This window comes from Delphinapterus leucas, chromosome 13 (genome assembly GCF_059928025.1).
Source record: "Delphinapterus leucas isolate spDelLeu-1000000601 "Yukka" chromosome 13, BTC_Dleu_Yukka2, whole genome shotgun sequence".
NCBI classification, from domain to species: Eukaryota; Metazoa; Chordata; class Mammalia; order Artiodactyla; family Monodontidae; genus Delphinapterus; species Delphinapterus leucas.
Genome location: NC_143141.1, coordinates 55,237,388 through 55,262,216, shown reverse-complemented (window position 1 = coordinate 55,262,216; position 24,829 = coordinate 55,237,388). Strand labels below are relative to the sequence as shown.

At 35.6% G+C, this 24,829-nt stretch overlaps 1 protein-coding gene across 4 annotated transcripts in view; it reads right to left on the bottom strand.

Moving 5' to 3' along the window:
- Positions 1–24,829, bottom strand: part of FBXO11 (F-box protein 11) — a 99,949-nt gene that overhangs the window by 5,449 nt on the left and 69,671 nt on the right. For all 4 annotated transcript variants that reach the window (XM_022573906.2, XM_089922349.1, XM_089922350.1 and 1 more), the window contains exons 2-18: positions 20,288–20,415; positions 20,063–20,147; positions 19,498–19,642; positions 17,208–17,337; positions 16,279–16,362; positions 16,063–16,195; positions 14,819–14,925; positions 14,621–14,732; positions 14,432–14,538; positions 14,215–14,352; positions 5,668–5,885; positions 4,151–4,236; positions 3,218–3,312; positions 2,163–2,285; positions 1,995–2,080; positions 1,278–1,354; positions 1,041–1,184 (exon numbers count right to left, since the gene is read on the bottom strand). In XM_022573906.2, coding sequence (XP_022429614.1) covers positions 1,041–1,184; positions 1,278–1,354; positions 1,995–2,080; positions 2,163–2,285; positions 3,218–3,312; positions 4,151–4,236; positions 5,668–5,885; positions 14,215–14,352; positions 14,432–14,538; positions 14,621–14,732; positions 14,819–14,925; positions 16,063–16,195; positions 16,279–16,362; positions 17,208–17,337; positions 19,498–19,642; positions 20,063–20,147; positions 20,288–20,415 — 1,998 coding nt within the window. The remainder of the gene's footprint in view (positions 1–1,040; positions 1,185–1,277; positions 1,355–1,994; positions 2,081–2,162; positions 2,286–3,217; positions 3,313–4,150; positions 4,237–5,667; positions 5,886–14,214; positions 14,353–14,431; positions 14,539–14,620; positions 14,733–14,818; positions 14,926–16,062; positions 16,196–16,278; positions 16,363–17,207; positions 17,338–19,497; positions 19,643–20,062; positions 20,148–20,287; positions 20,416–24,829) is intronic.

The following is a 24,829-nucleotide window of genomic DNA, read 5'->3' as shown; positions in this document are numbered from 1 at the left end:
GTGTTTTATTCACCATTTTATTTTTAGCATCTGTATTTTGCTACAGTGATGTTCAATTAGTAAGTATGTACATAACAAATGAAAGAATGAAATAACTATACTTTTCTACATTTGGAATGGCCTTCAACCCCCTACCCCCCAACTTACCAGTAAATACTCATTTTTCAAGACACAGCTCAAGATTTTACTCCAGAACCCTTCCCAACACCTTACAAATAAAACCAACCATTCTGTACTGTGTTTCCTCATTATATCTTACAAAGAATCCTATTAGAGATAATGTCACTTACTGAATTGCTAGATTATAAACTCCTTGAGAGTCTATGTCATTAATGGAATCATCATTGTTTGGTGGTAGTAGTAAATTCTGTTGATTAAATCTTGGTATATTAGAGTAATGACTAGCTAACCTTCTATACAAGATATGTATAATGCTGGGTTACTGATGTTTCAGGAATGGTGATAATTTGCATTTGACAGTCTCTCCCAGTCTCTCTTTATGAACAAATTATGCCTTTGCAAGGGGCAGGGACTGTGAACTTTTGCCTCAATGTAAAGTGATTTGACCTTTTTGGATACCAAACTGAGCACATATTGGCTTAATTCCATTCTCCAACGAAGACAGTTGTGAACAGGTACAAAGCAATCCTTATTTACTACAGACATTTATATATATTCGCAGACCAATTAATTTTCCACACCTAGTTCTATAACTTGACTTTGAAGTTTATTATAATCATATCACTATTCTGAATAATAAAAGGTCCAGAGAGAGGGTGTAAACAAATTCTGCTACCTTAAAAAAGCCTCGCTAACAAGTGGCACGCTCAAGGTGGCTTGAAGGAAAAGGAAAATTCTGTAAACATTTGTCTCCTTTAACTCTAGGCACTAACCCCCTAAACCATCTTGAGACTTGATAAGGAAAAAGACTGTGATTCCCTCATTTATAACACATTAAATGGCAATGTCATTGATCATTAAAGATATGGAAGAATAATGGAAAACTGGGTTTTTTACTAATGCAAAATTAACAACAATACCTCGACCCCCATTAAATATACAGATGCCACCATCTCTTCCATCATGGATTTTATTTCTTCTTAGTGTAGGATTACTATCTGTCTTAATCCAGACTCCAGCCATTGCATTGTCAAATATTTCATTGTCTTCTATACAACCTAGACCTATAAATGCAAAAATTTAGGTTTTGTTATTTAGAAAGTATATTTCTAAAGACTAATAGCACCAAGAAAAAAACATTAAAAGATTAAACATACCAGAATTATAAACTAGAATTCCACCGTTTTGTCCTCCCCAGATTTTGTTGCGTCTAATTTTGGGGTTGCTTCCAGTCCTATGGATAGAATAGAAAATAATGCCATTTCAATTGCTTCTACTCCCACATACCATGTTAGGTAACAGTAGGAAAACCCACATTAAACATAGTAAGAATTAGCTAAATAATTAAGCATCACCTTCAAGATGCTCTGAGAAGTCTGTCAGTAAAGAAACTGGTTTAATTTTGCTTAATTCTGTTTACCACAGAACACACTTAGCTATAGATTATGTTATTACTACAGAGTCTCCTAATATGTAAACTAAACTGAGGAGGTTAGATTAAGTAACTTTTATTATTATATGCTCCCCTCATATATAAAATAAAGGACTGAATTATATGATCAGGAGTACGACAGTTCCAAACCAAAAACTGTTAATATACAAGAAAGAGGGGTGTAAGAACTATTACTTTTGCGGAAATAGCATAAAAACAGAAGCTCCCATTTAATAAGCCAGGTACAGCATGTCAGGTGCCATTGGCTGCTGTCCTCAGCCAGTCTAAGAAAAGTTATATTCTGACAATTTAAGCCACGCTTAATTGCTTAGCTTTAACTCTTACTGTTTTTCCTAGACACCTGACTACTATACTGGGGTACGCCATGCCTACCTCACATACAACTCCCTCCCCAAAGAAAGCCAAATATGAAAACATTTACCTTATCTGAACCCCTGAATACATATGATTATAGATATCATTGTCCTCTAGTACGCCATGTCCATTGTCATAAAAATAAACACCAACCTAAAATTTAAAAAATAATTTTTCAAATTAAAAAAAGTGTTTACAAAACAATATATTTCCCGAGAGTCTAACATAATCTTACCTGCTTGCCACTGTGTATCCTGTTTCTTCTCAGTACTGGAGTGCTGCCAGTTGTCACCCAGACCCCAGCCAGAGTATTACTGTAGACTTCATTCTCTTCTATTACGCCTTGTCCTTTCTCATGCTAAATAAAAGTTACATTGATTTACAATATGTACCTTGTGTAAACCAAGTAGTTTATAGTGTATTCCCTCTTTTAAGACGGTTGTGACCAAAAAAATCTCAATTTTTGTTTTTTAATCTGAATAAGGAGATAAATGGATAACATTCTTTCACATAGCCTCTACCTAAGTTTAAGCTCTCAGAGTTTTTACACTGTTCTTTATGTGGTTTTGTACTTTTAAATCTTATAGTAAGAGTAGTAGCATTCAATTTTGTTTAACAAAAAAACTTATTTTATTCTAAGATAATATAACAAACTGAAGATCCCTCACTAGGAAGTTAATAGTTATTTTAACTTATCATTGGTGAAATCACTTCAAAACAAGGTTCAAGTTACTAAAATTTTTTTTAGAAGATTTAAGACATGAGTATTTCTAGAACTGTGAATAAAAATTAGTCACACCTGGCATTACACAAGGACCTTTCTGAAACTCCCTTACGTTTTCTTACTTGAGTAACAGTTTCAGATACCATGATGACAGGAGACATAGGACTAACACATAGATTTTTAAACTTTGCAAGATGCTTAAATTATGTTTCAATATAAATTCAAATGTTTGGCTTTTTCAGAAGATAAAAATATTCAAGTCTAGTATTATTAATACTCAGTGATATTATGATTTTACTTAATACTTCTGGAAAATTTCAGAGACTCTTATGGTAGTCACATTGGCAAAATCCCAGTGTAACAAATATAACTCAGACTGCCAAGCAGTTGTTGTTGAGTTCAGCCCATATTGCCAATTATAATTAGAAGCTTTTAAGTCATTCACACACTGGCAGAGAGAAAAAGTTGAATATGGCCTACCTAAAGGCAGACATAATTCTGCCCTCACCCCCTTTTCTACCCTGATTTTGATGAATGAGATTCTAGAACTGTATTCATTAACTTACCACATAAATTCCACCATGCTGGCCATCATGAATTTTGTTATGTCGAACAATTGGACAACTGTTTGTCCTAATCTGAATTCCTGCTAATGCATTGCCTATTTAAAAATAAAAGTTACAATATCAACATATGGAGCCTAATGGAACACAGTAAAAGCACAATTCTGTGAAACATGTCATATTCAGAAAGATACTTATGATCCATGAGCATTCCAAGACAAAACTAAGGGAACTAGGAGTGTAAAGAAGATGCAGAAGGACTGTAGGCAGTATAGGTATAGTGGTTAAGACCAAAGACTCTAGAGCCAGGCTGTTAAGTAACTTTGAATAAGCTGCTTAACCTCTTGGTGCCTTTGTTTTCCTGATCAGTAAGTGGGGATATTTAATAGTGTCTACTTCACAGGGTTGATGTAAATATTACATGACTTAATTCAGGAAAGGTGCTCAAAAAAGTGCCTGGCACTGAGTAAGCTTTATGTAAGTATTATCCAGTAAGTGTTAGCAAAAGAGGAAGCCCAGGAACATTTCAGTGTCTAGCACATAGATACCTAATAATTGTTTCCTGAATTAATACCTCAGAAGTTTTAATGAGGAATAAGGGTTTTCCCTTTCTAATTAGTACCGAAGTGTATTAAACTGTCACAGAAATAATTTATTAACTGTTAAACAATGGAGTGAATGTAAGAGAATTATAGATACTCTGTGAGACTAGGGTCTTAAGTTTTATTTTTATCCCTGTTATGTAGAATACTGCTTAGTACTTAGAAGGTACTCAGTAAATGTCTGTTAAGTGAATAAATGTCACAGAATAATCTTTATTGAGAATTTAAAGAAACCGGATCAGTTCTCCTACTCAGAACGTTTCCAAGTGGTCCTTTTGCTAATGTCAGGAACACAGGCCAAGCTCTAAAATTTTATAGAAAACGACATGCTTACCATAAATGTCATTTCCTTCAATAAGGCCTCGTCCATCACCAAAGATGTAAACTCCACCTTGATTTCCATTAAATATAGAATTGCCCCTATAATTATGTGGAAAAAAACCCAAAACACAAAAAAGCATCTATTCAGAAAACTTGCTTGTTTTATATAATAATCGTAAGGCCACTCATGTTTATGTGACCTTAGAAAATTACTTAACTTCTATGGGCCTCAGTTTCTTAATCTATGAAATGAGGGAGTAGGTGATTTCCCTTCCAGTTCTTTCTAAGACTTAAATCTTTGGAAAAGCCACCTAGTATTTGAGACGAAATAGCATTCTTAAAAATTCACCTCGGGCTTCCCTGATGGTGCAGTGGTTGAGAATCTGCCTGCCAATGCAGGGGACACAGGTTCGAGCCCTGGTCTGGGAAGATCCCACATGCCGCGGAGCAACTAGGCCTGTGAGCCACAACTACTGAGCCTGCACGTCTGGAGCCTGTGCTCCGCAATAAGAGAGGCCGCGATAGTGAGAGGCCCCCGCTTGCTGCAACTAGAGAAAGCCCTCGCACAGAAACAAAGACCCAACACAGCCAAAAATAAAAATAAATTTAAAAAAATTTGATTCCACATCTTCCCCCAACGTTGGCAAAAAAAAAAAAAAAATCACCTCAAAAGAGCTAATCCAGGGAGTTCCCTGGTGGTCCAGTGGTTAGGACTCCGCGCTTCCACTGCAGGGGGTCTGGATCCAATCCCTGGTCAGGGAACTAGGATCCCACAAGCTGCGCGGTCAAAAAAACAAAACAAAAACAACAACAAAAAACCCAAAACCTATTAAGATTAAAAAAAAAAAAAAGCTAATCCATTTAAAAAGAACTTTTCTTAGCTCATCTATAAACATTTGCTGAATAGTAATTAAGATGGCAATCACATAATCAACTTTTATAAAGCTAGTGGAAAAAAATGTGACAAAAATAATTCATGGTCTTTGATTAAATTATAATAGCTCTGTTCTACAGTCTTAGCCAATGCCTTCAAGACTGGATCTGTTTGTTTCCTTACTGTGGCCAGAGGAAGTGGTAGGAACTATTAAAGAAAGGTGACAGCTTGAAGTTTTGACTCTCTGTTATTCTTGGTCTAAGTATCTTTGAGATAATTAATTTCCTGGGATATTCTATCTGCTGACTCTCAGGGGGAAAAAAAAAAGGTCATTCAGATTTCAAGGGACGATCACAGCCCTATTTACTCATCTATAATGCAGTCTGATGAATTTAAAATAAAAATCACAGCATTTTCAATTTTTCATAAGAAGTACCTTACATGGCTTACATCATGAATAAAAAACAAACAGAACACCCCAAAATAAATGCAATAGCTATGCTCATTCAGGTGCACAGACTTTTACTAGGAAAATCTATTTTAGAGTAGTCAGGTGTCTAGGAAAAACAGAGTTAAAGCTAAGTACCTTAACTTTTCTTATAGCATGAAAACATAAAGTGAAAACATAATTTCCATCCATAATTATATATAAATACCTTATTGTTGGGTCACTATTTGAGGTAATCCATACACCTGCAAAGTTGTTTGCATAGATTTTATTTTCAATGAACTGTCCTCTTCCTTTTTCATGAACATATATTCCTCCAGTCTGCCCATGATGAATTTCACATCGAACCACTGTGGGGTTAGCATAAGCTTTTACTTCAAAGCCTGCTATCCTGTTTCTGTGTATGTTGCAACTTTCAAAGTAACCCTGGAAAATACAGAAATTAAACGTGTAGGTAAAGCTACTTTCCAAAAAGAAATGACATTAAAAAGTCTTTTTAATGTATACCTCAAAATTATCAGAAATGTTCAAGAGTTAAGAATGAAACAGACAGATATATACTAAATTTCAAATGATACATATTTTAAATGTTTTAGTAAAACAGAGAACTATAAATTCTCTAATTAATGTGAGTATATTCAAACCCAGGAAAGAAAAATAGGGAAAGATTTATTCGATAAATGTACGTAAATACCATTACCAGTAAGAATATATATCCTTCAACAAAAAGTTTGTTTAAGTACTAAAGAAAATAAACTCTCATAGCCTTAAAAATGCCCCAAGAAATCAACTTCTAAAAAGTTGACCCAAGGACATAATCAGAGACTACAGAAAAAGACACACAAAATAATGTTCATCTTAGCCCAACAGGGAACTAGCTCAATAAAATGTTGTGAAGGCTTATGTTCATGTTACACGTACTATCATGTTAAAAGAACAGTATATACTTCAAGATAGACTACATTCAGTATGATGTCAATTGTATTTGAAGAAAAACAACTTGAAGGATGAAACAAGAATATGAGTGTGATTAAATGAGTAGCGGTATTATGGATGCTTACTGTATCCTTTATACTTCTCTAAACTTCTTAAATTTTCTATAACAGATAAATTTACTTATTTTCTAGTGAGGATAAACGTTACTGTAATACTGATATCCTAAATTCTAAGACTCAATCAGACTGAAGGTTGGAGGAAAAAATGAGATAGTTATAAGATGGCACTTCTAAAAGCCATTTCATCCTCCTTGTCTATCTCCCCTCAAAAAGTGAATGTGTTCTCTCTTTAAATTCCCTTTAGCAGTAAGTATTTTCTTATGCTACTTCCAGGTACTGCCTTATACTGTATTTGCCATACCCATTTTTACCTGATCATAAGCTCCTGAAGAGAAAGGACTACACTAACTTCTGGAGCATCTATATAAAACTTTACACATTGTAAGCACTCAAAGTAGGGCTTTTTGCCAAATTCAGTAGAGGTTAAAACAGGATGTAATTCTGAGTATTCTAATACACTACATAATTAACTCTTTAAGAAAATGGTCCTCTGAGAAAAACATTTAGAAGTAGTTTTCAGGTTTCATTTTCCACAAATAAAGTACAAATCACGTATAACTTACCTGTTAACATATAGGTTATAATCTTATTCTTTTAAAAAAAATTGGGGGATTGCATCAAAAATGGCTTCTTAAAATATAAAAAAAGTTTCTTCTTCTTTGATTTTATACCACATAAAAATGGATGGACACCACGTGTATGTATATAGACTACTATGGCAAAACTGAGCATCAAAGAAAGAAAAACAAATTCTAAAAGAGGCTAGATTGAAAGAGCTTAATGTCAGACTGGAACAATTCAACATTTCTGGTATTTTCATCATTGAGAAGAGAGTGCAACTTGTCTCTCTCTGCCAGGAGTTGCATGACATGTCTGAATAGTAAACTTGGGAAAGAATAAACTGAGTATGCTCAATTCAGCTTCACCCTTTTCCTCATGGAAATGAGCTGCCCTTAGGGAACGCCTTCTGCTACCCCATGAATACTGCCTGTGAAATAAGCCTATTTCATTTTGGGATTCAGTTAAACACAGGCTTATTTGGTTCTCATTCTATGTTGTATCTTCCGATTTAACCTCTAAGAGTAATGAAGTTGATATTTCAGCCTCTTCATGCTACTTCATGGCTTTGATTTTTTTTTAAGAAATCCAGTTGGGATTTTTTTTTTATTAATTTATTTTATTAATTTATTTTTGTCTGTGTTCGATCTTCACTGCTACACGCGGGCTTTCTCTAGTTGCGGCGAGCAGGGGCTACTCTTCATTGCGGTGCGCGGGCTTCTCACTGTCATGGCTTGTCTTGTTGCAGAGCACAGGCTCTAGGCTCATGGGCTTCAGCAGTTGCGGTACACAGGCTCAGTAGTTGTGGCTCGTGGGCTCTAGAGCACAGGCTCAGTAGTTGTGGCACACAGGCTTAGTTGCTCCACGGTGTGTGGGATCTTCCTGGCCCAGGGCTCAAACCCATGTCCCCTGCATTGGCAGGCCAATTCTTAACCACTGCGCCACAGGGAAGTCCCTTTGATTTCTTAATTTGTTCAGAATGCGGCAGGAAAAGGTATGCTATTTACTGGGCTTCCATGAAGACTGCAGTAACAGGTAGTGTCATGTCCTGGCTATACTAGTTCAACATATAGTACTGCAAGTATACTTTGCTACAGTATACCTACTAAAAAATTTTCAAATGCATGGATGCTCTTTCTGTTTTCTTTCTTTTTTTCTTTTTTGGCCACACTGCACGGCTTGCAGGATCTTAGTTCCCTGACCAGGGACTGAACCCTCGCCCTCAGCAGTGAAAGCACAGAGTCCTTACCACTGGACCACCAGGGAATGCCCTCTCTGTTTTCTTTAGGTTTCAATTTTGCACACCTAGGAGAGTCAAATAGATCCACAAGTTTACTAAGGCAAACAGCAGTCCCCCTCTCTTTATTTTCCCTTGTCCAGAGGCCCCCATTATAAAATCTGCTCTAATCTGAACTGGTTGCTATGGTCATAGTCACATGGTCATTTTACCATACTGTAATTTAGATTAGAGGTTAAAACTGTCCCCTAGTTCCATCAGAGATGGGAGTTTTAATCTGTAGTTTTTGTTTTAAGGTAATTTTCAAGAAAAGAAAGTAGCCAAATTTTCTCAAAAAGAAAAAAAATTTTTTCCTTCATGCTCTTAAAACCAGAAGCCTCTTACATTGCTACAATGGTGATTTTATTACATTCAGAAAGGGAACAATTGATTGACTTATAGTTTTATAATATCAGAAGAAAACCTATCTATTATGGATTAAAGGATTCAGTTAATGTAATTTTGCTTTAAAGCACATTTAATGAAGTGCACCTGTTTTGTTAAGAAATGCCTTTAGTGCAAAATGGTCTAATAATACAGGACTGTTAAGTAGAAAACAGAACTCTACTTTGCCTTTTAAGATGCAAACCACAAAAGCTCCAACACAAATATAGAACTCCAAAGGCACAGACATTCTACCGGACTACCCCATATTATAAAATGATTTATTTCCCTACCAGAAGATACCAGATTGCTAAGAGCTTCTTCTGTATTTTAAAATAAGAGGTTGTTAACTTTTCAGCACAAGCATTTCTAAATCTCTGCCATATACATTACAATAAGTCCTTGAAAATTATCATTCTCTCAAGTTACAAACTTAACACTGATATAAAAATAAAAGGTGAGATTAAGTATCTTTTCATTAAAATTTTTTGAAGTGAAATAATCTTTATTAAATATTAAAAATATTTATTAAATATAAATAGGGTGAAAGGCATTCAAGAGTTTCTCTTAAAACTCTCCAAATAAAACAAAAAAAAAAGAATGAAAAGTAAAGAGAAAAAAATATGCTACCTTCATTGAAATAAATGTCTACAACCCCAAACTATAATCAATCAAACACTTGCCAAATACTGTGATATCTGGATAAGGAAGAATAAGGTGCTGAGAGCAAATGTTACCATACACCTTTAAGCAAGGTGTTTCCCCAAGTAACTGTTCTTTTTCCTTTTTAAAATAAATTTATTTTATTTATTTATTTTTGGCTGCGTTGGATCTTCGTTACTACGCATGGGCTTTTCTCTAGCTGTGGAGAGCAGGGGCTACTCTTCGTTGCGGTGCACAAGCTCTAGGCGCACGCGCTTCAGTAGTTGTGGCTCGTGGGCTCTAGAGCGCAGGCTCAGTAGTTGTGGCACACGGGATTAGTTGCTCTGCGGCATGTGCGATCTTCCTAGACCAGGACTCGAACCCGTGTCCCTTGCATTGGCAGGCAGATTCCTTTTTTTTTTTTAACATCTTTATTGGAGTATAATTGCTTTACAATGGTGTGTTAGTTTCTGCTTTATAACAAAGTGAATCAGTTATACATATACATATGTCCCCATATCTCTTCCCTCTTACGTCTCCCTCCCTCCCTGGCAGGCAGATTCTTAACGACTGCGCCACGAGGGAAGCCCGCAAGTAACTGTTCTAATAAGCAAGCCTAGCCAATGATCTTTTACTGACGTAGTGAGATCTAGTGTTCCCAACAGAACACAGGAGAGGAAGGACTCCCATAGTAATATTTTCATAAAAACAATTTAGGCACACGAAGTAAATCTGAAGAAGAAACACACTAATGTGCAATTTCTATCATCTAAAACTTGTATTTCCTATCTAAGGGGGACTATCCGAAGTAAAGTGAAATGAAAGGAGAGGAAAACCATATTTCTACAGAGTCTGTCAACTGTCAATCTATCATGAGTTAAACTCATAAACTTAGAATAAATGTCTCAAAAATTTTATAGCAATTTGGCACTGCTATGATATTTTAATTTTACTTTATGAAAATAACACTCTGTAATAGATTGAACATTAAACAACAAAAAACAAAGAATTGGGGAACTGTAAACACTGATAGAAAAATTACTTTTAGCAGTGAGACTGGCATTGTTATGTAAAAGAAAAAGAAGGAATCCCATCTTTTAAAGAAAGACATATATGCTGAAATATTTACAGATGAGATGATGATGTCTGGGATTTGCTTCAAGATAATTCAGAGTAAAGAAGAAAATAAGCAATGTATGAGGAGGCACAGATGAAACAAAACTGACCATGAGCTGAAACTTTTTGAACGTGGAGGACGGATATACATGGGAATTCATTATACTATTGTCTCTAATTTTATATATGCTAGAAGGATTCCATAAAACAAAAATACATTAAAGAAATCAGAGATGAAAACCACATTGGAAACAAAACAGAAAAGAGACAAAACTATGTAGACATAGTAAGAGACACAGATTTGAGGAAATCACACAAAATTTAAAGGAAAAGAACAAAGCAATACAGAGCAATGTAAGTAATAGAGAAAATAGCCAAGTTTGTAAAGAAAGGAACATATGGACAGAAAAACAGTAAAAATTAAAACAACACAACATTAACAACAACATATGGATACTGAAGTAGAAAAGCAAATCCAGAAAGAAAAAAAAAACCCAGAATGATCTCAGACTTCTGTCACACTCAATTCTAGAAATATAAAAATGACTATACAATTCTGAGGGCAAGAAAGTATAATAAAAAACTGTATAGTCAGCCAAGTTAAAAGGTAAACGGTAGGCATTCTCAAGTGGCAAGAATTCAAGCTACAATACCCATAAGCCTTTCTTTTAAAAATAAAATCAAAACAGCTAGATGACAAAATAGCCATACCAAAAATGAACCAAAATTTTAAAATTCAGGAATGGAAAAACTGTGATAAAAGGACTGAAGGTAAATAAATATAAATATAGACCAATAACTGTAGGAACGTAAATGTTATAAAGCTTTACAAAAGAAAAATAAGAATACAAATGATAGAGTAGAAATGGGTTGAAATATAAAGTATTTTCATCAGTTTTCAAAAGGGAGTTCATACTGTATTCAAAGTTTAAACATGCAGTTAACAATGACAAACTCTAGTCATACCCTTTAAAATTCTAGGTATGTCTTTTATACTGGGCATGTAATATTTTAACAAAAACATTAATTTCTTTAAAATAAAAAAAGTAAAAATTCTTTCATGATTCATTCTTGCCAATACAGGAGTTTAAATTCTAAGTAGGTCATAGACAAGGAAAAGGAAAGACAATTTCAGAGAACAAACAATAAATATAAATATATATAAAGATAGAGAACAGTACAGAAACTAGTTTAAATGTTTATTCTGATGTCCTCTGAAATTCTATAAAAAACGAAGTCAAACTTTAAAAGGTTAACCTTAGTGATGTCATCCTACCAATCATGGGCAGCTGACACAAAGAATACTTGGAATGAAAGAACATTCTACCAAAGGATTTTAAAGGATTGTATCACAATACTAAAACAGATGAGAGAGGCCCAAGATATACTTTTTTTCCATCCTTCCTTTATAAATCTATAATACCTTACAAATCTCTTCATCAATCCTTAATATCTATCTATCTATCTACAGGACTGGCTAAGATTTGCTTTTTAAAAAAGTTATAAAATTTATAAACCTAAATCTATAAAAAGTAAACTGTATTGGGGGGGTGAAGAGTAAATTATTATAATGAATTTTAGTAACTGACCATCAGCATTAGGTCTTTTAAAAATGTGGAAATTTACTCAGGTTAAAGTTATTTTGGTACCTCAAATCATTTGTGAATGAGACCAGAGGCATGCATAAATACGATACTTGAATTGTAGGTAACTCTGGGGCAAAGTCTAAAGGCAACACAGGCAAAGAAATATTAGCATAGTATAGTTCCATTACAAAAATACGAGCTCCATTTAGAATTCCACTTAATTATTATTATTATTTTTTAAATTTATTTATTTTATTTATTATTTTTGGCTGCGTTGGGTCTTCATTGCTGTGCACGAGCTTTCTCTAGTTGTGGTGAGCAGGGGCTACTCTTCTTTGCGGTGCGCGGGGTTCTCATCGCAGTGGCTTCTCTTGTTGCAGAGCACGGGCTCTAGGCGCGTGCGCTTCAGTAATTGTGGCGCACAGGCTCTAGAGTGCAGGCTCAATAGTTGTGGTGCACAGGCTTAGTTGCTTTGCAGCATGTGGGATCTTCCCGACCAGGGCTCGAACCCGTGTCCCCTTCATTAGCAGGCGGATTCTTAACCACTGTGCCACCAGGGAAGCCCCCATTTAAGAATTATTGCCAGAACTTCTCTGGTGGTCCAGTGGTTAAGACTCTGTGCTCCCAACGCAGGGGGCACAGGTTCAATTCCTGGTTGGGGAACTAAGATCCTGCATGCCGCACAACGTGACCAAAAAATAAATTAATTAAAAATAAAAAAAATTTTTTAAAAAGAATTACTGCCAATGCGGGCGGCCCTCAAAGGGGCGGGGAGGCAAATTCTCAAGACTCCTATGTTTTGATAACCTCCGTACCTTTGCCCAGACTCCCCAATTCCCAAACTCCCCTCTTCCCCACTCCTTGGAAAAAAGAGCTACAATTTGCAAAAAAAATGTCAATTTTTAAATTCTAACTGGAGAAGGGCAAGTGGTCATCTCCACTGTGCTTTCTTATCTACAGGCCCAAACTATAGCCTGAGTTTTAAGTGAACTGTTTTTCTCAGGTTACGGTTACCCGAGGAATATAATAAGCTGGACGGTCTGAAATTATTTACAACTAATCAGAACTTGATAAAAGGGTACTCCTCATGGTCTAGTTCAGTTTAAAAAAAAGAGCTCTGCATTAGGGTTTTAGACGCAAAAAATGGAAATACAAAATTTCCTTCGCTGACAATTTGTATATGTCAATTCAACGTTCCAAAGTTGCGTGATTAATATCATATAATAGCAATAAAACTTCACCATACCCTTGTTTGTCACCATGTCAAACCTCCTCTCCTAGCTCTGACTTCTTAATAAAAAATGTTACCAATGCTATACTAGGACTTGAAAATTACTTCAACAAAAATTAGACATTAGGGAATTCCCTGGCGGTCAGTGGTTAGGACACTGTGCTCTCACTGCCGAGGGCCAAGGTTCAGTCCTTAGTGGGGTAACTGAGATCCCACAAGCTGTGCAGAGCGGCAAAAAAATAAAAATTATACATTAAATGAAAAGAATACCTGAATAGGCACCCAAGAACATTACTTTTGGCCTAAGAGAGCTCAAAAAAAGTCATGTCTCTATAAAATTGTGTAAAATGACATAGTAGTAACTAAAACATAATATCATCCATATAAAGATGCCTAACTGCATAAGAATTTTAGAACTGATGTATTATCATCACTGTATTTCTTATTAAAGTTCTACCAGTTAAAAAAAAATTTAAGAGGAATGAAATGAAGTCAAACTAATGATGAAACTATTGTCTCTCCAAGTGTAGTCTACAACCTGCATTAAACTCACTTATGGTGCTTATTAAAAAACGCATATCCTGGGCCCCATCCTTAAAAATTCTGATTTATTGTATCTGGGTGATTTTTATGCACAGTTACATTTGAGAACTACTGGATTAGACCTTACTCCCCTCAAAGACCACATCAATTCCCTAAGGACTCCATCTTCCGTACATGTATATAATGTTAGATTCAAGAATTTATAGAATTCATACTGCATACTGACTTTAGAATATAATGCTGAAATCTTCTTTTAAGCCTACACTTTTCAATTCAGCATTTTGGTGATGATAAAATGCTGACACCTATTTGAAATTTTAACTGATATGACGTCAATTTTTCTATTAAGAATAAATGTTCTTACCATGCCATGATCAAATGTGAACACACCAACGTCACGTCCATGATGAATATGATTCCGTCTAATAATTGGGTTTCCATGATTTTTAACCCAAATCCCAGCTAAAGCATTATTGGAAATTTCATTATCTTCGTATATTCCCTACAACAATTAACCAGAAATAAACATTAGTAGAGCTAAAAAAAGAAAAAAGAAAAAAACCCACAAAGTTAAAAAATACCTGTGCATGATCTGTTATATAAAGTCCAACATTTTCACAGTCACTGATGTTACAGTGCTTGATAGTGGGACATGCTCCTTGACCACTAACACATACTGCAGAGCCAACTGTAAGACAAATAATTTATTTAAAAACCTACTGGGCAACACAGTGACTCATTTTATAATAAGACGTAACGGGAACACTAACCTGTACATGTACTTCGGATGATACAGTGATCAATAATAGGGCTACAATTTACTGTAATCTCTAAGCAGTGGTGTGCATTGTGGTGTTGAGCAGATTTGTCATCAGGGTTAAACTGAAAAGTAGAAATTTTGTTTGAAATAAACAACCACTGCCTTAATGATTTCCACATACATACTTAAAAATTTAAAAATGCCTTACCCTTATTGTCATATATCCAACATAAGCATCCTCGGAACCTTCCATAAAAACGAAGGTTGAATCTCTAGTGTTTTCAATTATAACTTTGTCTGCTACTTTTCCAGGTGCTACGAAGAAAATATTTTAAAGCATATTACCTTTATCAGACAGATAGAATGGACATTTAAAAATTACTTTTTTAATCAGTAAAAATACTCTGCCATAAAACTAATAATTCAGTACTGCCCTTTTTACGGCTTTTAAATTGGGTACATTTTTTGGAGAGGGAACTTTTAAAGAACATTAGTATTGAGTAGGTAGGACTAATATTCATTTTATCAGATAGATAACTATGTTTCATTGGCCTTCATACAGGCAGTCATACTTAACATGGACATTATCTGAGTACCATTATACACAAATCCATGTACAGTAATACTTCTATTAAGATTCAACTACAAATAGTATTTAATATCAAATGCAATGGCATATTAAAAAGTGGGTTTCTTGTGGAAACCAAATCACAACCAGCAGCACCAGAAAACGAGGCTCAGGGAGAAGAAAGAAAGGGATGATGAGCAGGGAGAGAAAGAGAGAAACTTCTTTATTTAAACTTATTTCCAATACTGGCCTTGATTTGGAAAGTAATGGAAATCAGTAGGCAAAATTTTTCTAGACTTTCTCCTACTTTTCTTTGAGGTGGAAATGGGGGAGGGAAGAAAGAGCAGTAAATGCAAATTTCATTAACTAGTAACAATTAACTAGCTATCTTAAAATGGTCTCGTACTACAGTATCCTTAAGAAAATCAGATATACCATAAATCTTCAAATAACTGATCAGTGCTCAACAACTACTACATTTATTCTTAGAAACCTGACCATAAAAACAGCTTTGAAACAGTACAGAAAGTATTTTAAAAGTACATTTGTTTCATTAAAGATACAGCAATAAAAACATTATCCTCTGTATTTTCAAATAAAAGATAAAATTAACCAATATTTTTCTCTCCTTAATGATCAACTAAAGCAGCTGGACAAAGTACTGACATCAAGAAATATACACATCCCCCCAAAAAGAAATAGGTACATTTATAATTTCTGAACTCTAAAGCTTTCATTTCCATCATATAAAATATACATATTTCCTATTTTTTCTACAATTAAGATATTATCATGGTTCATCTGGATTTTAAGTAACTAGCATTTTAAAAACCCATCATGTAAATAAAATATTAAAATTCTAATGACAATGCATTTACACGTACCTGCACCAATCATAGTGATTGGAGATTCAATATATATCCATTCATCAGTATATATTCCAGAATGAACAAAGATAAGTCCATCAAAATGAGCTTCTTGTACTCCACCAAGAGCATCTTCAATTGTATCATAATACTAAAAAAAAAAAAAAAAAAAAAGTCAGTATAGAACTGTAAGATCATCATTTTAAATATTAGAAAAAGACAAATCAAACATACCAACATATTTTCTCTTCCTTTGTATCTTGCAGGGTTACTGTAGAAATGTTCAGCAAATCCTGGCTTTACATGCGCACCTTTATACTAAAACATCAAAAAAAACAAAAACAAAAAAACAAATACTGACTACTAACATAAACACTACAGTCTAAATTAATTTAGTACTATATGAATTTTTCATTAATTATCAAAAACAATTATCAGTCCAACAAATTTTCTGTTGCATACTGCAATGTAAAATCTAGAACAGTTTATGACTCAGTAATATCCAGTAAATAGGGCATGGTTTTTCAACCTCAGCACTACTGATATTTTGGAACAGATAATTCTTTGTTGTGAGGGCTATCCTGTGTAGGATGTTTAGTAGCATCCCTGGACTCTAACCACCATGTATCAGTAGCAGTCTCTTCTCCAGCTGTGACAACCAAAAATGTCTCCAGACAATGCCAAACATCCCCTGTGGAGCAAAATCACCCTTAGCTGGGAACCATTCGTAAAGGACCATGTGAAAATTAAGCTAAATGTGAAACTTTAACTACTCAACGGTCATAATTTAAATATAAGTTCAAACAGATCCAGAGAAAGTATAGCTGCTCTCAGGCTACTGATACTTACTGCTACTGTTTAAATGATTAATAAATATGTCAGTAGTGAAAAGAATTGTTGACTTTTTTGTTGTTGATAAATGTCCACTGACTTGAAACCTATTCTTTTTTTTTTTTTTTTTTTTGCAGTGCCATGAGTCTTCTGGGATCTTAGTTCCCTGACCAGGGACTGAACCCAGGCCCTCAGTAGTGAAAGCGTGGAGTCCTAACCACTGGACTGCCAGGGAATTCCCTTGAAACCTATTCTTGAGTTTAAATTTTTAAAAAGGAATTTTTATTTAAAATATATAATATAAATCAGTGTTTTCCATTTATACTTCATACCAACTGCTGGAAACTCTCTTTCCAAGGATTTGGATGTTCATATTCTTCTGGATTAATCTGGTAGAATTTGCCAGGTTCAGGATGCATCATAGGGCGGGTATATTCAAATACTTCCATGTATAATCGTTTCCTGAAGGGGGAAAGGAATGAAGATTTCTTCATAAAATGTCCTTTAAACAACTATAAAAATTATTTGAGGCCTCAAAAACTTCTAGGGATATGAAAAAGCAGAATTTTAAATGTAAAAATAAAATTTTTGTCTAAAACAATGTAACTGCATATAAAACATAGTCCACCCAAAAGAATAAGTGTCAATTCTTTAAAATCTGACTGTTTAGTCAGGGGAAAATAAAAGCCACCCTTACTGTAAAAGCCACATACAGTTTCAATTTTTTTTTTCTTTTTTCTTTTTTTTTGCGGTACGCGGGCCTCTCACTGTTGTGGCCTCTCCCGTTGTGAAGCACAGGCTCCGGACGCGCAGACTCAGCGGCCACGGCTCACGGGCCCAGCTGCTCTGCGGCATGTGCGATCCTCCCGGACTGGGGCACGAACCCGTGTCCCCTGCATTAGCAGGCGGACTCTCAACCACTGCGCCACCAGGGAAGCCCCAGTTTCAATTTAAAAGGATTATTTTAAATAATGATGAAAAATAATGATGATGCTTCATTTATGTCCTATCAAGAACCATCAAATCTTAGAAATGGAGTGATAATAACTATTATAACTTCTTGTACAAAGCAAAATGTTTCTTCTTCTGCTCTTCGTTCTTTTTCCTTTCTAACACAAACATAATTTTTTCTTAAATTTAAGGTGTACCTTATTTTTAGCATCATAGAATACATATAAGCTGTTGTAAAATACAGAAAAGTATAGAGATAACCTAAACAGTTTACTGTATTTCCTTACAGTCTTTTTCACTTATAACAGTTGTGACTGTAACACATAAAATTTTGTATTCTGCTTTTTACTTTTTATAACATAGCATATTCCTATGTTATTAAAAACTGTAAAAATCACTGTTAATGACTATATCACAACCCTCTAAGTAGACATTACATTGTTTACTTTTAGTCCCATCCCTTATTGCTAGACTTTTCCATTATTTCTAATTTCCCCCCACTGTTAACTATGCTATTATGAAAAATTTGTAAATAGGGTAAACAAATTTTCAGAAGTGGAATTGCTGGGTCAAAGGGCATGCATTTTTTTTTTTTTTTGGCTGCATTGGGTCTTTGTTGCTGTGTGCAAGCTTTCTCTAGTTGCAGTGAGTGGGGGCTACTCTTTGTTGTGGTGCACGGGTTTCTCATCGCAGTGGCTTCTCTTGCTGCAGAGCACCGGCTCTAGTCGCGTGGGCTTCAGTAGTTGTGGCTCGCGGCTCTAGAGCACAGGCTCAGTAGTTGTGGCACACGGGCTTAGCTGCTCCGCGGCATGTGGGATCTTGCTGGACCAGGGATCGAACCTGTGTCCTCTGAATTGGCAGGCGGATTCTTAACCACTGTGCCACTAGGGAAGTGGGAAGTACCAGGATATGCCTATTTTATGGTTCAAAAATACAAATGTCCAAACTATTTTCCAAAAGCGATATACAAAATCTACAGTCTTACCTAACTATCAGATTTAATTAATTAGCTGTTTTAAATCAGACTTCATACTCTTTCTAAAAAGCAATGGAATGAAAAACATTTCCCATCACTGTTGCTTTTAACTGACAAGTAGCAGAAAAAGTACTTCTTTTATTGTTTTAAAAACACTGCTGGGCTTCCCTGGTGGCGCAGTGGTTAAGAATCCGCCTGCCAATGCAGGGGGCATGGGTTTGAGCCCTGGTCCGGGGAGATCCCACATGCTGCGGAGCAACTAAGCCCGTGTGCCACAACTACTGGGCCTGCGCTCTAGAGCCCGCGAGCCACAACTACTGAAGCCTGTGCACCTAGAGCCCGTGTTCCGCAACAAGAGAAGCCACTGCAATGAGAAGCCTGCACATCACAACAAAGAGCAGCCCCCGCTCGCTGCAACTAGAGAAAGCCTGCACGCAGCAACGAAGACCCAACGCAGCCAAAATAAATAAATAAATTTATAAAAAATGTATTAAAAAAAACAAAACAAAAAACACTGCCTGGACTGACAGCCAACATTTGTGATAAACAGTTAACTTGGAATTTATAAGCATTCTAATTTTCTTCTGACTATTTAATTGTAACCATAAACTCACACTCCAAATTTCCTACCATCTACAGCATTTTGGGCAACAAGTAATATATCTCAAGATAATAAGAAATAAATTTTCACTTACCACAAAATTGGATCATTAGCAAGCTCACTGAAGCGTTTACACACACAAGCTGCTCTACAAAGATCCTGTTCCAGCAAGTAAGAGAAGATTTTTAGAACCACTTCATCTGGCAGTTTCTCCTGAAGATACTGTTCAGCAGGTGCTGCTATAAAGAGATTAACAAACAGAATATAAACAATCTATCATGCTAGCAAAGACTTTCTCATTATTTAAAGAGCACAATTTCCATTTTGTCTAATGAACAGCTTTTATTTTTTGACAATCATTTTATAAGCATTTGCTTTCATAGACGACACACATTTATTTTCTTTTATCTTGACAGTATTCTTTCTTTTAGCTAGCTAGTATGCACCATTTCAAAAACTGGCTACACTAAATATACAAAAAGGATTTTTATACAATTACAATCAGAGATGGAGAAGGTGACGGTTCTCATGTTTTTTCTGTAATAATCACTTTCTCAATCTCAAATGTACAAATAAACTACATTTAAGTTGATATTAATTTTTTGGTATCAAAAAAAAAATTATTTGACCCTATTTCTTAGCTTTCTCATAGGAAATACCTGATAGATCTTGAGATTTTCCGGAGACTCTGGCACGTTTTGCACGATGACCAAAGAAGTTTTCTGTGGTTGAAGTTGAAGCACCCTTTAAAAACAAAATGAAAACTAAGCAAATATTTTTACCATAATCATTACTTCTAAAAAATGACTGACGGTCCCCTTTCTGTTTGTTTCCTAACAATTCCTTCATTACACACACAAAAAAAGCAGTTACACTGAATTTACCTCCATACTGCTCTTTGTAGGACACGCTGTTCTTTTTGGCAAAAGAGTTTTCCTACGAAGTTGGTATGGACTATTTTGTGCACCAGGACCCGATTCTTCTGCAACCATATCTGCAGGTACATCATCATCTGTTATAAACAAAAACAATATGAAAAATGATACCCATTTTTAAGAAAAAGCTCTATGAATTCAGTAACTTTTTAAAAACTTTATACATTTTTTTGGGGGGAGATACAGTTTTTATACAAAATTCCAGGCAACTGGATAACCATCTGAGAAGTGCTGGATTTCTACTTTATTTCTTACTTAAAAATAAATTCCACAATAGACCATATGCTTAAATACAATATAAATAAATAAAAATCACTAGAAGAAAACAAAATTATTTTTTATAATGTTAAAGTGGAGAAGCTCTTTCAAGGTATGACACAAAATTGGAAGGCATTTAAAAAAAAGGTGAGGAGGATGTTCACTTGATGAGTGAGTACAAGTGAGTACTGCATGGTTAGAGTCCAAGTGGGGTGAGAAAGGTGTCAAAAGAGAGGGATAGTTCAGTATAGGGTATCAGATACCAAGTAGGATAAAAAGGGCATCCATGCAGAGAGTGGTCTGGCATACAGTGTTGGAGCTCAAGAGGGGTTAAGAAGGAAGTCCATGTGGGGGAAGGTGGCCTGGAATGGAGAGTCAGAGCCAGAGAAGGGAGAGAAGGGCATTGCACAGGAGAGGGGATGGTGGAACCGGAAGCTTGGTAACAAACAACAGAGGGACTGATCAAATGGAAGCCAGGCTTCTGAAAGAGAAGAGAGTTAAAATATTAAAAAAGAGAAAGCTAGAGTAAATCTTACAGTGTTAGACTGGAATTATCAATGTGAACTCATTGTTTTTAAAAGACAGATATAGAAATAGGTATAGTTACAGATGTTTGAAAATGTGTGGATTATACACACGTATATTCCCTAGCTCTGTTCACTGACAAAGCCTGGAAGCAATGCCACTCCAACAGCAATGAGCATGACTAGCATTTGGATCTTTGCTTCTGAATACTTCTCTATAAAAGGAGTAAGGGCTCCTTGGAGAATGGCTGATTCTAGGCTGAGGGAAATACAGAATGAGCCTGGAGTATCTTGTGGCAGAAACAAGAAAGTGCTCAGTAATGAGGACATGTCAAAAGAACACTGAAGTCAGCCTAAATGGCCACCCACTAGCAAAATTATGCTGAAGTACCAAAACTCATGATAGTAAAGGGACTATAACCCACTGAATGGACAGCAACCTATAAATTCATCCTACTATAAATGAATAAATGGAAAGTTTGATAAGGAGATGTTTAAAGTACCTCCCCCACAAAATACTGATAAAATAGAAAGGGAAAAACCATTACAGTAGAGATGCCAATCAGATGCTGTCTTAATTAAGGGATCAAAGTGAACACCATCATTCATAGGACAAACTGAAACCGTGTGTCACCTGATAGCATACAAGATCACAGAGTCACTTCTATGATATTCCTGACAAAGATGCATAACCTAAATCTAGTTATGAGGAAACATTAGCACAAATTCTTGTTCTAATTTGTTTTGAATAATCTTCAAACTGTCAGTTATGAAAGTCAAGCAAAGCCTGAGGAGCTGTTCCAGATTGAAGGATACTGAAAAGAAATGTCAACTCAACGCAACATGTGGCTCTGAACTGGATCCTTTTGCTAAAAAGGTTATTAAGACAATAGTGAAATAATTCATTCAATTAGTGAAACTTGAATGGGGGTCTAAAGACAGTAACGTGTCAATGTTAACTCTCTGATTTTAATAGGTGTAGTATGGTCATTTAAGGGAATATCTTTGTTTGTAGGAAATACACACTAAAGTATTAGGAGGTGACAGGACAAAGGCTGGGAACTTATTCTTGAAGGGTTCAGGGAGAAAAAAAACCATACACTTCTTTGTACTGTACGTCTCAACTCTTTCTTAAGTTTGGATTGTTAAAAATGAACTAATAAATTTGAGTAGTATTTTAACATTTAAAAATTCTGCTTGGAAAATGAAAACCATAAACATAGTCAAAAGAAGCAACACAATTAGGAAAAAATATTTGCAACACATGTCACGAAAGGGTAATTTCCTTATTATATATGAGTGCTACAAATCAATATGGAAAAGGCTAACCATTCAATAGAAAATTGGACCAAGGACACGAACAGACAATTCATAATTTAGGAAATACAAATGAAATACTAATAAAAACTATAATGAGATTTTTTTTTATCAAAGCAGATTATCAAAGATCTAAAAGTCTGATCACAGGACTTCCCTGGTGGCGCAGTGGTTAAGAATCTGCCTGCCAATGCAGGGGACATGGGTTCGAGCCCTGGTCCGGAAAGATCCCACATGCCTTGGAGCAACTAAGCCCGTGCGCCACAACTACTGAGCCTGCGTGCCACAACTACTGAAGCCCGCGCACCTAGAGCCCATGCTCCCACAACAAGAGAAGCCACTGCAATGAGAAGCCCGCACACCATAACGAAGAGCAGCCCCCGCTCGCCGCAACGAGAGCCCGCATGTAGCAACAAAGACCCAATGCAGCCAAAAATAAAGAAACAAATTTATATACATAAAAAAGTTTGATCACATACTAGTATTATATATCAAAGGATAGTATGAGGCAAAAAAACAGTTCTTAATTGCTTTAAGGAGAGCAATTTGACAATAGCTATTATTACTTAACAATTCCATTTCTGGGAATTGATTCTGCAGCTATATTCACACACATGGGCAAAGTAGTAAGTACCAGGATATTCACTGCAGTACTGTTTATAATACTGCTGGGTAACAATCAAAATGTTCATCAGTAAGTGTTCGTTAAAAAAACTATGGTACAGCTATACTATCGATGTGGCCATTACAAAATATAAAGCAGTTCTATACAGAACAGATAAGGAACTATTTCCAATATACAGGAAGTATAAAACCCAAAATATACAGAACAATGTGTTTAGTATATGTGTGTGTTTCAAGGCAATACATATACATATGCTTATACATGCATATATTTACTAAAATATAAACTCCATGATGGAAGAGAGCCAACTTGAAGAAGCTCCCACTAGCCAAAGATGGGACAATTTGAGCATCAGTAAGGATAACTGAAAAGAACCAAAAGCAATATATTTAAATCTGTGAGTTTATGACAGTTAAAAAAAAGGGGGAAAAAGGTTACTTTGAAAGATGCTAGTGAAAAGCAACTCATCATTTTGAAAACTGCTATACAACAGGAAATAACAAAACATTTACTCTTCCTCTCTTATATAAACTAAACTACCAGGTAACTGTTAGATGAGGGGAAGCTTCTTTACAGAAACATTCCAGCAATAAATGAAGAAGAAATAATAAAATTAGAAAAAATTAAAATCTGCAATCTCTAAAGAGTTAATGGACTTAACCACTGAGTATCAATAGTTCTAATATCACAAAAAGAAAACCCACCAGATATTATATATCTCCTGATGAAAGAACACACCACCACCTACAAAATTTTGCCAAAACCATCAAATCTCAAATTGATCAAACCTGTTAAAAATTCTAGAAGATTAAACTATACCAGTTTCTTCGACAAATTATGTGGGAAAAAATGGGGGAAAAATAAGCAAGACTAAAGCATACTGTTTAAAAATGTACACTACAGTATTAAAATTACAAAGAAAAAAGCCAGAAAATGATTATCATAAAAATGCTTTTTGTGGGGAAGGAATGGGGCACATAAAAGGCTTCTGCAGTGGCTGGTAAAGTTCTACTTCTTGATCTATTGGTATTACAATACCAACCTTAACAATAATTCAATAAACTATATATTTATGTGAGCTTCTCTATCTGGCTATATTTTCTGATAATAAAGGTGTTTTTAAAAGATGGGGGGTTTTAACAGTGTATTTAAAAACAGAGGTTTTGTCCCAACTGCAGACCTTGGACAGATAAACTTTTAAAAATCAATCAGTAGGGCTTCCCTGGTGGCGCAGTGGTTGAGAGTCCGCCTGCCGATGCAAGGGACACGGGTTCGTGCCCCGGTCCGGGAAGATCCCACATGCCGCGGAGCGGCTGGGCCCGTGAGCCATGGCCGCTCAGCCTGTGCGTCCGGAGCCTGCGCTCCGCAACGGGAGGGGCCGCAGCAGTGAGAGGCCCGCGTACCGCAAAAAAAAAAAAAAAATCAATCAATAAATCAATTTTTTGGCCATACCCTGCATCATGCTGGATCTTAGTTCCCAACCAGGGATAGAACCCACACCCCCTGCAGTGGAAGCTTGGAGTCTTAACCACTGGACTGCCAGGGAAGTCCTAGGCAGATAAACATTTTTACACCTAAATACTCTCACTAGTAAAGATGGTAATGCTATCTTATAATTCACTGGGATGCTGAAAGTGTTTAAATAGAATAACATGTGCAAAACACTCAGCAGTATGCCTGGCTCACACTGTGTTCAATAAATGTTTTAACTATTATTATTCCATTTAAATATTATTCAAATGAAACCTGGAAAACCTAGTAAGTTTT